At 37.9% G+C, this 14,275-nt stretch overlaps 1 protein-coding gene across 6 annotated transcripts in view; it reads right to left on the bottom strand.

Annotated features, from left to right (window-relative positions):
- LOC133655395 (calcium-activated potassium channel subunit alpha-1a-like) overlaps positions 1 to 14,275 on the bottom strand; it is a 151,138-nt gene that overhangs the window by 15,677 nt on the left and 121,186 nt on the right. For all 6 annotated transcript variants that reach the window (XM_062055514.1, XM_062055510.1, XM_062055511.1 and 3 more), the window contains 3 exons: positions 4,218 to 4,341; positions 645 to 869; positions 284 to 476 (listed from right to left, as the gene is read on the bottom strand). In XM_062055514.1, coding sequence (XP_061911498.1) covers positions 284 to 476; positions 645 to 869; positions 4,218 to 4,341 — 542 coding nt within the window. The remainder of the gene's footprint in view (positions 1 to 283; positions 477 to 644; positions 870 to 4,217; positions 4,342 to 14,275) is intronic.

Raw genomic sequence — 14,275 nt, 5'->3', positions numbered from 1 at the left:
GCCTCTAAACCGAGATACGTACCGAACCGAAATTTTTGTGTACCTTTACACCCCTATATGCAGCTACTGCCATCTTGTGGCGTTAATAAAAACTCCACGTAACCGCCGGTTATCTGCTTTTCGAGATCACATTCCCAGCGACCCTGCAGCTGATTGGAGCATTTCCGGTCATTTACGCAGTCTGGTTCACATCATGTATCCTGGCACAGGTCATAAGAGACCACGGTCATTCAAAGCGATTGTTGGCGACATCGCCGCACGCAAGCGAGGGTCGCTCGCTTACCCTGGGAGTTGGCCTGCAAGACGCCGATGCTGTCGTCAAACAGCATGGACTTGATGTTGAGCGACGCCAAGATGCACTCTTTGTCCTGCAGTGACGCGTCGTCGATATTGTTCTGATTGGCTGACAGGATGACACACATGTCGCAGAGGTTGATGTTGACAGCCCTCAGATCTGCTCGGCTCAGCGGCGTGCCCTTTGAGGAGAGGGGGGGGGCGACGTTAGCTCACCTATCCTGGAATCATGTCTCCTTTTTATGACATTTATTCATGCATGAGTGCAATATTTATATTGCATGGAAAGTAACACTAGTAAAGGGGATTAAGACAATAGTACATCCAATCAGTCACTAGGGGGCACTCACGGGCAGGATGGAGACTTTGGGGAAGTTGTGGAGCGTCTCCCACTCGCGCTTGAAGTACTCCAGCGAGCCCACGAAGACGATGTGCTTGAGCTCGTGGTAGTGGAAGTTGCTGGCCCTCAGCGGCATCACAAAGTTGCGCAGGCCGATCAGCGCCGATTTGGCATCGCCGAAGATGCACACCACCACGTGGCCGCTCAGCACCGTCATGGCCGCCTCGCTCCGAGTCTTAACGGAAAGAGGGGGGGGTCTGTGACAAGCGTTTTTGCAGTTGTGTCTTTAAAAGTATGGCTCCGGTCATCTAGAACAGTGGTCCCCAACCACCGGGCCGCGGACCGGTACCAGGCCGCGCAAGAAATTAAAAAAGAAAAAAAATATATATATATATTTTTTTTTTAAATTATTAAATCAACATAAAAAACACAATATATACAATATATATCAATATAGATCAATACAGTCTGCAGGGATACAGTCCGTAAGCACACATGATTGTATTTCTTTATGAAAAATATAAAATCCACCCCCCCAAACCACCGGTCCGTGGGACAAATTTTCAAGCGTTGACCGGTCCCCAGCTACAAAAAGGTTGGGGACCACTGATCTAGAAGATCTTTGACCAGTGTTTGCAGTAGTTTGTTAAAAACAGCATAGCACAGTGCGGTATAGCTCGGTTGGTAGAGTGGCCGTGCCATCAACCTGAGGGTTGCAGGTTCGATCCCCGCTTCCGCCATCCTAGTCACTGCCGTTGTGTCCTTGGGCAAGACACTTTACCCACCTGCTCCCAGTGCCACCCACACTGGTTTAAATGTAACTTAGATATTGGGTTTTCACTATGTAAAGCGCTTTGAGTCACTAGAGAAAAGCGCTATATAAATATAATTCACTTCACTTCATCTACATTGACACCACTTATTTTTGGCTGCACTTACGCCGCTCAAAATGCATACTTTAAGAAGTTTTTTTCATATAAGAAACGGCATTGAAAAGACTAAAGGACAGAAAAACGCATCAATTTAATTTGTTGTAATCAGCCCCTTAAGTCCTTTAGCAACTGAAAAAATTATAAAATAATGTTACTGATTGGACAATATAACTAATATATTTTATTTCTGTCCAAAATTAAAGTACCACTGATAGTCACAAACACACTAGGTGTGGCGAAATTATTCTCTGCATTTGACCCATCACCCTTGATCACCCCCTGGGAGGCGAGGGGAGCAGTGGGCAGCAGCGGTGGCCGCGCCCGGGAATCATTTTTGGTGATTTAACCCCCAATTCCAACCCTTGATGCTGAGTGCCAAGCAGGGAGGTTGACACTCACAACACAAAATGTTGACACACACTCACGTATGACGGGGGATTCTCGTCTGTGTATCGCCTGATCCTGCAGTCATGTGTGAAACTGTCAAGTTTGCACGTCTTTCTCACATGTGCTAAATAAAACGCTAAATAGTGATCGCAAAACGGTGATGAGTGTTGATAAATCACATGGCACAAGGTAAATAATTATATTTGCACATTCTCCTCCCAGTATTGTGGGCGTTTTGATGATCAGCACATATTTTGCATATGAATAAAGACAGACGCAAAATGAATTGCACGTCTTATTCTGCTCACTTAGGAGACGCTTTCCACTTTAGTAGATCAGCTTTGCGTGTGCTATCACGTTTGCACGTCTTTTAGTACACGCAAATCTTTAGTAAATCAGGCCCATAATGTCTATAGAACAGGGGTCACCAACCTTTTTGAAACCAAGAGCTACTTCTTGGGTAGTGATTAATGCGAAGGGCTACCAGTTTGATACACACTTAAATAAATTGCCAGAAATAACCAATTTGCTCAATTTACCTTTAACTCTATGTTATTATTAATAATTAATGATATTTATCTTTGTGGAAACACTGATCATCTTAATGATTTCTCACAATAAATATATATAAAAACAGATAAATATCAATATGCAACACTTTATTTTTATATTTTCTCTAAGTGCACATTTTTCAAATTGAACATTTTCAAATGATCACTTCTAAGACAGTCTTGTGAAATCACAATATCCCATTTTAACTAGCTAGCCACTAACATTTTTTAACAAATCATGAATTACTTTGCACCATGTTTGTACAAATAATAACTCATGTAAAATACAAAAGTCAACTCTCAATTTTTTTAATAAATCATGTCACACTTTGAACTGGACACCAAATCTGTTATCTGTTTCTTTGTCAGTTAGTGAAGACCAAGTCTTTAAAATATTTTCTTGGATTTTCAAATTCTATTTGAGTTTTGTCTCTCTTAGAATTAAAAATGTCGAGCAAAGCGAGACCAGCTTGCTAGTAAATAAAAAAAAAATTAAAAAAAATAGAAGCAGCTCACTGGTAAGTGCTGCTATTTGAGCTATTTTTAGAACAGGCCAGCGGGCTACTCATCTGGTCCTTACGGGCTACCTGGTGCCCGCGGGCACTGCGTGGGTGACCCCTGCTATAGAACATTAGTTTTTTTTCATGGTTTTTGCCCATTTGTTGTGTTTTGTTTACTTTTTCAATTAATGCCAAAGCATTGAATTGGTTTCACTGCGATACTGTCCTTGGAACTAGCAACAGTTTGTTTACCTTTTCATACAAACTTTGGACATATTTGGAATATAAAAACATGACTATTTAACATATTGGATTGAATTGTAGTTGTCACTGTAGTCTTTTGTTTATTGTTAATACTGTATTTAAAGTAAACACATCTTTACATAACTTGCAAATATGAATACAATATTTATTTATATCTAGTTATTAATGTACTCAAACTGAATTTTGGTTGGTTGTCTTTTATGCACACACTTACGCTCCCATAGCCAAATCTACTAATAAAGTAAACCCTTGTTTATCGCTGGTAATTAGTTCGGGGCCTGGTCGTAGTAAATTACTTTCCACGAAGACGGAATTCTTAATTATACATTGAATATTTTGATAGAGCATAAAATCAACACAATACTCACTAGGCTGCAGTCAGCATTACAGTAAGGAAGGTTGTATTTTTGACTCATCCTTAAACTAAAGTGTGAGTAAAGAATGCACTACCGACCTGATAAGTCCGAAAAAAAATGATGCAGTCTGGTGGTTGTTTGAGCACACTGCAGCTAGTCCTGTATAGTCCCACTCAGGATTCTCACAAGAATGAGGCAAAAATTCAACCTTACCTACTGTATTACCCCCAAAAGCTTGTTTAGGGCCACACAAGTTCCTGGCCTTGTCTCTAAATGAACATTTTAGCAGCAGATTTCTAAAAACTCCTGTCACATAGAGGATCTTTGACTAACTTAATTTGCAGTATGCCCTTAAAAAGAGCTGCTGTCAGAGAGAGGATCTTTTTTTTTTTTTGCCACATGTCTTCTAAAAGAAGTGGTCTGTATTAGTAGAAGACATGTCATGGCGTCCGTGTAGCAAATGACATGTCAAAGTGCTCATTACGGAGAGTTGAAGCGCCCTGTCACCCTCTCCTGGTGCTTTGGGACGCGGCGTGCGTGCGTGTGTGTGTGTGTGTGTGTCAAATGAGGCGAGCGTTAGGACCTCCACCCACCAGGACCACCTTCTCGATGTCTTTGGAGATGCACCAGTGGAACATCCCCGTGGAGTCGTACTTCTTCACGTTCTCGTCCATGCTTTCCATCTGCTCGCCGCCGGGGATGAGGAGAGGGTCGTGTCTGAGCGAAGGCAAGAGCAAGAAAAGGATGTAACACGTCTTTACTCCTCCCAATCCTGTCGGAGGACATCCGCAGAAATGAAACGTCATGTGACATTTGGGACGCAATTACGCACTTTTTTAGCGGCGCGCAGCTTTTGACGTAGCGTCGTAAAAGCTTTAACAGGCCAGACTGTAAATATTTCAGCAATTTGCCCAATCGTGTTTGCGTCCCAAACTGAAAGCCCATGAATGTTTAAACGTGAGCGCACAGCTAATGTCGCCGCCTACCCCCATTTTAAATGCCGTGAAACACCTCAAATCAAACACCACTGAGGTCGTGTCATTTCCAAAACTACCGTGAAATGTTAGCATATCTCACGTGACAATACTTTTTCTTTGCCCTTTTTGTGCCACTTCGTCCAAAAGAAGAACCAATCTCAAAGTACCTAGAAAGAGAAGATTATACACCAAAGGTACGCCTCAGCATAAGCAGACTTAAACCAATTCGTATTAAAAGCGTTAATTATTTTTACACTTGCAAAACAAATAGAGAATGTTAAAAGGTAACCTTTGTGACACGACTAACTTTTGCATTTGTTGTTATGACTGATGGGGTTTTTTTTACGCATTATCAAATGGTTAACTTATTTTTACACTTGGAAGACCATTGAGAGTGTTCAAATCTGAACCCGGATTTCCATTGGATGCGTAACGGCCATCCGCTAACCTCCACCGCCGTTCCGCCAGAGTGTTTTAGCTATTTCTAAACCACTAACCATCGCCTCCACGGCGACAAATAAAGTTTCTTACAAGTATCATTCCTGCATGCCAAGGAATAGCTAAACATGTTTCACTATACACCGTAGGAGGATACAATAGCTAACAGCAAGATAGCGCTCCTGAATGTAAACACATGGGTGGATTTATACAAATATCAACTGTAACGATACCAAGTACAAGAGCCGTATACCCAAATGTCTAGTATCACCCAAAACTAGGGATGTCCGATAATGTTTTTTTTGACGATATCCGATATTGTCCAACTCTTAATTACCGGTACCGATATCAACCGATACCGATATATACAGTTGTGGAATTAACACATTATTATGCCTAATTTGGACAACCAGGTATGGTGAAGATAAGGTCCTTTTTAAAAAAATTAATAAAATAAAATAAGATAAATAAATTAAAAACATTTTCTTGAATAAAAAAAGAAAGTAAAACAATATAAAAACAGTTACATAGAAACTAGTAATGAATGAAAATGAGTAAAATTAACTGTTAAAAGTTACTACTATTCGTGGACCAGTAGCACGCACAATCATGTGTGCTTACGGACTGTATCCCTTGCAGACTGTATTGATATATATTGATATATAATGTAGGAACCAGAATATTAATAACAGAAAGAAACAACCCTTTTGTGTGAATGGGGGAGGGAGTTTTTTTGGGTTGGTGCACTAATTGTAAGTGTATCTTGTGTTTTTTACGTTGCTTTAATTAAAATAAAAATATAAAACGATACCAATAATTAAAAAAACGATACCTATAATTTCAGATATTACATTTTAAAGCATTTATCCGCAGGCCGATATTGTCGGACATCTCTACCCAAAACGTATGTAATGTATCCTAATAGTAGAAGAATACATGTTTTTTACATTTTAACAGAAGTGTAGATAGAACATGTTAAAACAGAAAGTAAACAAATATTAACCGTAAATGAACAAGTAGATTAATAATCAATTTTCTACCACTTGAAGCTCATAATTTTGACAAAATAATAAAATGGGAAACACAATATGTTACTGCATACATCAGCAGCCAAATTAGAAGCCTTTCTTTGCTCACTTACTGCTAAAAAAGAGAAGTCATTTAGTTTGTTCACCATCTTATTTAACGCCAAAAGTGTTCTATTTCAGCAATAAGAAACATGTTGAATGTATGATACGACTTTAAGTTCAAAGAAAGCCAGTAATGACATTTTTGTTGTCCCTTTTACTTTAAAAAGTATTACAAAAAAAACATTTTGGCATTTTGGACAACACTACTCCGGTTTCAAGTGGTTAACTTCTTTTTAGGGATGTCCGATAATGGCTTTTTGCCGATATCCGATATTCCGATATTGTCCAACTCTTTAATTACCGATGCCGATATCAACCGATACCGATATCAACCGATATATGCAGTCGTGGAATTAACACATTATTATGCCTAATTTAGACAACAAGGTATGGTGAAGATAAGGTACTTTTTAAAAAAATTAGTAAAATAAGATAAATAAATTAAAAACATTTTCTTGAATAAAAAAGAAAGTACAACAATATAAAAACAGTTACATAGAAACTAGTAATGAATGAAAATTTGTAAAATTAACTGTTAAAGGTTAGTACTATTAGTGGACCAGCAGCACGCACAATCATGTGTGCTTACGGACTGTATCCCTTGCAGACTGTATTGATATATGTTGATATATAATGTAGGAACCAGAATATTAATAACAGAAAGAAACAACCCTTTTGTGTGAATGAGTGTAAATGGGGGAGGGAGGTTTTTTGGGTTGGTGCACTAATTGTAAGTGTATCTTGTGTTTTTTATGTTGATTTAATAAAAAAAACAAAAAAACGATACTGATAATAAAAAAAACGATACCGATAATTTCCGATATTACATTTTAACGCATATATCGGCCGATAATATCGGACATCTCTACTTCTTTTTACACTTGTATGACCAGTGACTACGTAAATAAATTTGTATTGTTTTTAGGTCCGAGTATTGACAGTGGCTTACTTCTTTTTACACTTGTAAGATTCAAACAAAAGCTACATGAGGCATTGATAAAAGGAAAATACGTTTTTTACATTTTTAACATCAACGGTGGTTGATTCGACCCATGAAGACGTTGTTCTCTACATTACAACCTGGGCGCATTTTAAAGGCCATATTTGAAGTCATGCAGAAGAGGACAGCAGTTATCAGCTGAGGGAGCAACACAGGTGCATTTGCATTTCAAACAGCCTTCACATCAAAGTGAGGACGAGACGTCGTCTTGTTGAGGAGCCCAGACAGCAGCCTTCTGTCCCCGTCCAAAACCTTTTAGAAAAGGTCCATATGGGCTCCTCCGTAACAATGCTAACGTTAAGTAGCATGTTAAGTATGCATGAAACTAGCATCCCTAAGGCTGCACCACAGCCAAGACTAACCTCTTTGTCCCTCATCTGTCAGGTGTCCTACTTTTCATCGAAAACAATGTCAAATATTAGTTTGTATATAATCATGTTAGTTTGAAATATGTTAAATCTCCTAACTCATAAATAGCATATTTTGTGGTGAAAAACTGAGTCTACACTGCAGTTTTGTTGGTGTTTCCAGCCAAATAAATCATAAATTCAGCAAAAGTATTTGCTCTTTGATTTTCTTCTTGCAGCTCAGCGAGCAATAAGTCACAAGACAAATGTTATTGCCTCAGATGAAAAACGTCTGCTGTCGGCGGCGGACTCGGCACAGAAAACTAGCGGTTACATCACTCACTACGCCGCCCTTGTCAGCCTGTCTGAATGACACTTTTAGTAGGAGTTCATACAAAAAGTCACTCTCTCGAAATTTGTCAACATGTTCAAATGCAAAACGCAGCATTTTGGATCTTAAAACAGCAGAGACTCTTCACTGAGAGGATCTTTGACTAGCGCTTCTGCAGTAGGTCTTTAACCTCTTAAGACCCAAGCTGTTTGTTTACATGATTTTGTTTATTTCTCTTTGCTATTTGGGCTTATTGGACCCTAATTAGAATAAAAACTAAAAATCATCTTTTTGTATGATGTACTTCAGGGGTCACCAACCTTTTTGAAACCAAGAGCTACTTCTTGGGTACTGATTAATGCGAAGGGCTACCAGTTTGATACACACTTAAATAAATTGCCAGAAATAGCCAATTTGCTCAATTTACCTTTAACTCTATGTTATCATTAATAATTAATGATATTTACACTTAATTGAATGGTTTAAAAGAGGAGAAAACTCGAAAAAAAAATGACAATTAAATTTTGAAACATAGTTTATCTTCCATTTCGACTCTCTAAAATTCAAAATTCAACCCAAAAAAAGAAGAGAAAAACTAGCTAACTCGAATCTTTTTGAAAAAATTAAAAAAATTATTTATGGAACATCATTACTAATTTTTCCTGATTAAGATTAATTTTAGAATTTTGATGACATGTTTTAAATAGGTTAAAATACAATCTACACTTTGTTAGAATATATAACAAATTGGACCAAGCTATATTTCTAACAAAGACAAATCATTATTTCTTCTAGATTTTCCAGAACAAACATTTTAAAATAAATTCAAAAGACTTTGAAATAAGATTTAAATTTGATTCTACAGATTTTCTAGATTTGCCAGAATAATTTTTTGGAATTTTAATCATAATAGGTTTGAAGAAATATTTCACAAATATTCTTCGTCGAAAAAACAGAAGCTAAAATGAAGAATTAAATTCAAATGTATTTATTATTCTTTACAATAAAAATAAAAAAATTTACTTGAACATTGATTTAAATTGTCAGGAAAGAAGAGGAAGGAAATTAAAAGGTAAAAAGGTATATGTGTTTAAAAATCCTAAAATCATTTTTAAGGTTGGATTTTTTTCTCTAAAATTGTCTTTCTGAAAGTTATAAGAAGCAAAGTAAAAAAATTAATGAATTTATTTAAAAAAGTGAAGACCAAGTCTTTAAAATATTTTCTTGGATTTTCAAATTCTATTTGAGTTTTGTCTCTCTTAGAATAAAAAATGTCGGGCAAAGTGAGACCAGCTTGCTAGTAAATAAATAAAATTTAAAATATAGAGGCAGCTCACTGGTAAGTGCTGCTATTTGAGCTATTTTTAGAACAGGCCAGCGGGCTACTCATCTGGTCCTTACGGGCTACCTGGTGCCTGCGGGCACCGCGTTGGTGACCCCTGATGTACTTAGTCCATAAGTAACAAACGTGTACTTCATGTTTAGTGACATGCTATTCTTTATTTTTACACTTTTTTGTCTCCAAATTCCATTGTATGTTATACTCTTCTGACACCACCAGATGGCAGTATAAGTGTCCATATGTCAGCACGAGACCCCAATTCAGAAGTGTACACAATTTTGGAAATAAGAGCTAAAAGGTGCTGTCCACGCATGTGGCCACTCAGGCCTTTAGAGGTTAAAGGGAATGTATAGATCTTTGACTAGCATTCTGTAATATCAGTATGTGGCAGCAGGTAGTTCATTGCTTTGTAGAAGTCGGAACGCATCGAGGATGGTTTGTCGTGATCCCAAAATGCAGAGCACAGCGGGAGACAGCGTGCAGGTAAAAAGGTATGTAACGCTTAAACCAAAAATTAACAAAAGGGAAAGGAAACGGCAATGAAGCATAGGGATGGCTATGCAAAACTAAAGTAAAACTGAACTGGCTACAAAGTAAACAAAAACAGAATGCTGGACAACAGCAAAGACTTACAGCGTGTGGAGCAGAGACGGCATCCACAATGTACATCCGTACATGACATGACAATCAACAATGTCCCCACAAAGAAGGAAAGCGTCCGCACAACTGAAATAGTCGTGTTTGCCAATAGAAAGCAGGTCAGGCAATAGCACTTAAAGGAAGGCGTGAAGCTGCTACAGGAAAACACCAACAAAACAGGAAGAGCCACCAAAATAACAGCGCAAGACAGGAACTAAAACAATACACACAGGAAAACAACAACAAACTCAAAATAAAGCACGACAACCTGGTGGAGTTTCATTTTTTACCGTTTTCTGCTGGTGGTGTGCCTCCGTATTTTTTTTATGAAAAAAATGTGCCGTTGCTCAAAAAAGGTTGAAAAACACTGATGTAGACCATCTTTAACCAACATTTTTGCAGCAAATTTCTAAACACAGCAACGTTCCTCTTATGAAGCAGATTTCAGTCGGTCCTTGAAAGAAGAGCAGAACACTCCTGTCATGTAGAGGATCTTTGACTGGCCATAGTAGTATTTCTTATGACTTAGTGACTCTCATCATCCTGCTACGCCTAAGAAACGTAAAAGCATTTAGTAGTTTCAGACCTGAGCTGAATATTTCATCATAAGTCCAATGTTTTGAGCGCCGGCTCGCTGTCACTTCACTCGTTCCGCGCGCTCGTGACGGCCGGGGCGGCGCTCCGCCAGCACGCCGATCGCTCACTGTCAGCCGTGACGGCCTGTCACTACCACACATTGCAGGCAGACATGACATGACGTCCACGTGACAAGCGCGGTGCCGTCTGGCCAAACGCTACGCGGTACAATTAGGCGAGTCCTGTGACCCGTTCAAGGTGGATGTTGAGGTTGACTTCGGAATTTCCATGCAGGACCGACAACACCCTTATGATGAGCGCAGAGATGAAGTTGTAGGAAAATAAAGTGACACATTAAAGGAGAAGCTAGCATGTTCCTGTTCCTGCATGGATTCATTTGCAAGACTGCTATTCGACCTTGGCCGTCATGCAAACTGTCAAAGTCTTGTTCTTCAAAGCCAAAGCCAATCTGCCGACCATTACTTATTTACAAAGGCCTGCAGGCCGCACATACTCTGTAGATACGTTTGATTGAGTGAGTACACACTCAGCTTCGCTTGTTGTTGCGGTGAAGTCCCCCTTAGGCTACATCAGACAATCCCTATCCAGGCAGCGCAACTTTTATGTATTATTATTATTATTCCTAGTATACAGTCGTGGGCACTTTAGTTGGTGGCTTTTAGGCAGTGTTAATATTGTTGACTAAAAATGTTCGTCTTACGACCAATAGGACGAAAACGAGTCAAAACAAATGCAGGTTGACGAAAATAATGCTGAAATTAATTGACAATTTAGACGATGAATTAAAACTAGAGATGTTCAATAATATCGGCCTGTCGATATAATCGGCCAATAAATGCTTTAAAAATGTAATATTGGAAATTATCGGTATTGATTTCAACCTCCCGGTTTTCCCGGGAGAGTCACGAATTTCAGTGCCCCTCCCGAAAATCTCCCGGGGCAACCATTCTCCCGATTTCCACCCGGACACCATTATTGGGGGCATGCCTTAAAGGCACTGCCTTTAGCGTCCTCTACAACCTGTCGTCACGTCCGCTTTTCCGCCATACAAACAGCGTGCCGGCCCAGTCACATAATATATGCGGCTTTTTAACACACACACAAGTGAATGCAATGCATACTTGGTCAACAGCCATACAGGTCACACTGAGGGTGACCGTATAAACAACTTTAACACTGTTACAAATATGCGCCACACTGTCAACCCACACCAAACAAGAATGACAAAGACATTTCGGGAGAACATCCGCACCGTAACGCAACATAAACACAACAGAACAAATACCCAGAACCCCTTGCAGCACTAACTCTTCCGGGACGCTACAATATACACCCCCGCTATCACCAAACCCGGGCACATTGTGCACATTGAACGTACAAGCTATGCTCTCTGAGCACGGAATGATGGTGATCCATCTTTCCTTAGAGGAAAAGACACGGAGGTGTTTTTATGGTGCGTTCAAGTACCGCTAAACAGAGTAGGATAGACACCATGCCCGCCAGAAGTGATACATAATTAGAATAGATTTTATTTGTTACCCACTTTTCATTTAAATAAATGTTGAAGTGCTACTGTACAAACAAATATTTACATTACAACAATAACAGTACAACAGATAAAACACTTCTAACAGTGTGTCTATTTATTTTAGTTGTTTTTAAAAAGCTTTTTGAGCACATTCCACAATAATAATGATAACCGTGATCATTTTGGTCACAGTAACTGTGATATGAAATTCTTATATCGTTACATCCCTATTGTGTATTTTTACACACATCATTACAATATGTCTTCTACCACTGGAAGCTAGAGAAGACATATGGACACATTTTACTAGGGATGTCCGATAATGGCTTTTTGCCGATATCCGATATTCCGATATTGTCCAACTCTTTAATTACCGATACCAACCGATACCGATATCAACCGATATATACAGTCGTGGAATTAACACATTATGTCTAATTTGGACAACCATGTATGGTGAAGATAAGGTACTTTTTTTAAAAAATTATAAAATAAAATAAGATAAATAAATTAAAAACATTTTCTTGAATAAAAAAGAAAGTAAAACAATATAAAAACAGTTACATAGAAACTAGTAATTAATGAAAATGAGTAACATTAACTATTGTTAAAGGTTAGTATTATTAGTGGACCAGCAGCACGCACAATCATGTGTGCTTACGGACTGTATCCCTGCAGACTGTATTGATATATATTGATATATAATGTAGGAACCAGAATATTAATAACAGAAAGAAACAACCCTTTTGTGTGAATGAGGAGGGAGGTTTTTTGGGTTGGTGCATTAATTGTAAGTGTATCTTGTGTTTTTTATGTTGATTTAATTAAAAAAAAAAAAACAACAACAACAACAAAAACGATACCGATAATAAAAAAAAACGATACCGATAATTTCTGATATTACATATTATCGGACATCCCTACATTTTACCTTTGCAAGGTAGACAACAAGACACGTAAACCCTGTGGCTTCATTTTCTCTGGTAAAAATAAAACCTACTTCTGCAGGCTAATCATCAAGACATCCAGGCAACAGTAAGTAGGCCTTCACTAATATGACTCATACTGTACTGAATTACTGTTACTATTAAAGACAGTAGAGAAGGAGCAAGACTGCTTACTCTAACACTACTTTTGTTGTACGCATATAGGTGAGCTTGCCCGCCAATCTAAAACAAAACTACCATATTTTTCTGACTATAAATCGCAATTTTTTTTCATAGTTTGGCCGGGGGAGCGACTTATGTGTGAAATTATTAACACATTAGCGTAAAATATCAAATAATATTATTTAGCTCATTCACGTAAGAGACTAGACGTATAAGATTTCATGGGATTTAGCGATTAGGAGTGACAGATTGTTTGGTAAACGTATAGCATGTTCTATATGTTAGAGTTATTTGAATGACTCTTACCATAATATGTTACGTTAACATACCAGGCACGTTCTCAGTTGGTTATTTATGCCTCATATAACGTACACTTATTCAGCCTGTTGTTCACTATTCTTTATTTATTTTAAATTGCCTTTCAAATGTCTATTCTTGGTGTTGGGTTTTATGCAACTTATACTCCAGTGCGACTTATATATGTTTTTTTCCTTCTTTATTATGCATTTTCGGCCGGTGCGACTTATACTCTGAAAAATACGGTATATTGTTTCTTCATGTGACCATTTTAGTCATGTATTATTTAATATTTGAAAAAAAATGCTAAATTTGATCTAAAACAATAACACACAAAAAGGTTGAGTTTGAAATATTCATGGAGTGCAGGTCTTGTTTAGTTTTTGAGATGCTCTGCAATAATTAGTAAAAGTGCTTTCAAGACAACTTCAAAGGTGCGTTGTCCGCTATACTTTAATATAAGTCAACACAATTTACTGTAATGTTAGTTGACTGAAATGTTGAGGAAATTCGTCGACTAAAACTTGACTAAAACTAAATTAATTTAGATGACTTAAATATGGCTAAAACTAAAATACATTTTTGTCAAGACAATAACTAAAACTAAAATAAAAACCGCTGTCAAAATGAACGTAGCTTTTGGGGACCGAGATCAAAGAACATTTCACTGCAATGTAATTAGTGAATTATACTTTTATTGGTCGGTTAGTTAGATTACACGCCAAGTTATTTCGCTTTTTTGTTTGTCATAGTCAGTGTTCCGCAAAAGACTTTTGAAAAGTAATTAATTATAGTTACTTATTTTTTATCCATTAAAGTAATTGAATAACTAATGGTTGTCAGCAGGGACGGCAGCTGTGTTGAATCTTTTCACTGGATTGTGCTAGTTAATAAACACATTGAATGGCTGTAGTCT

Source organism: Entelurus aequoreus, linkage group LG08 (assembly GCF_033978785.1).
Source record: "Entelurus aequoreus isolate RoL-2023_Sb linkage group LG08, RoL_Eaeq_v1.1, whole genome shotgun sequence".
In the NCBI taxonomy this organism is placed as follows: Eukaryota; Metazoa; Chordata; class Actinopteri; order Syngnathiformes; family Syngnathidae; genus Entelurus; species Entelurus aequoreus.
Note: the sequence above shows the minus strand (reverse complement) of the source record. Positions and strands in the feature narration are given on the sequence as shown.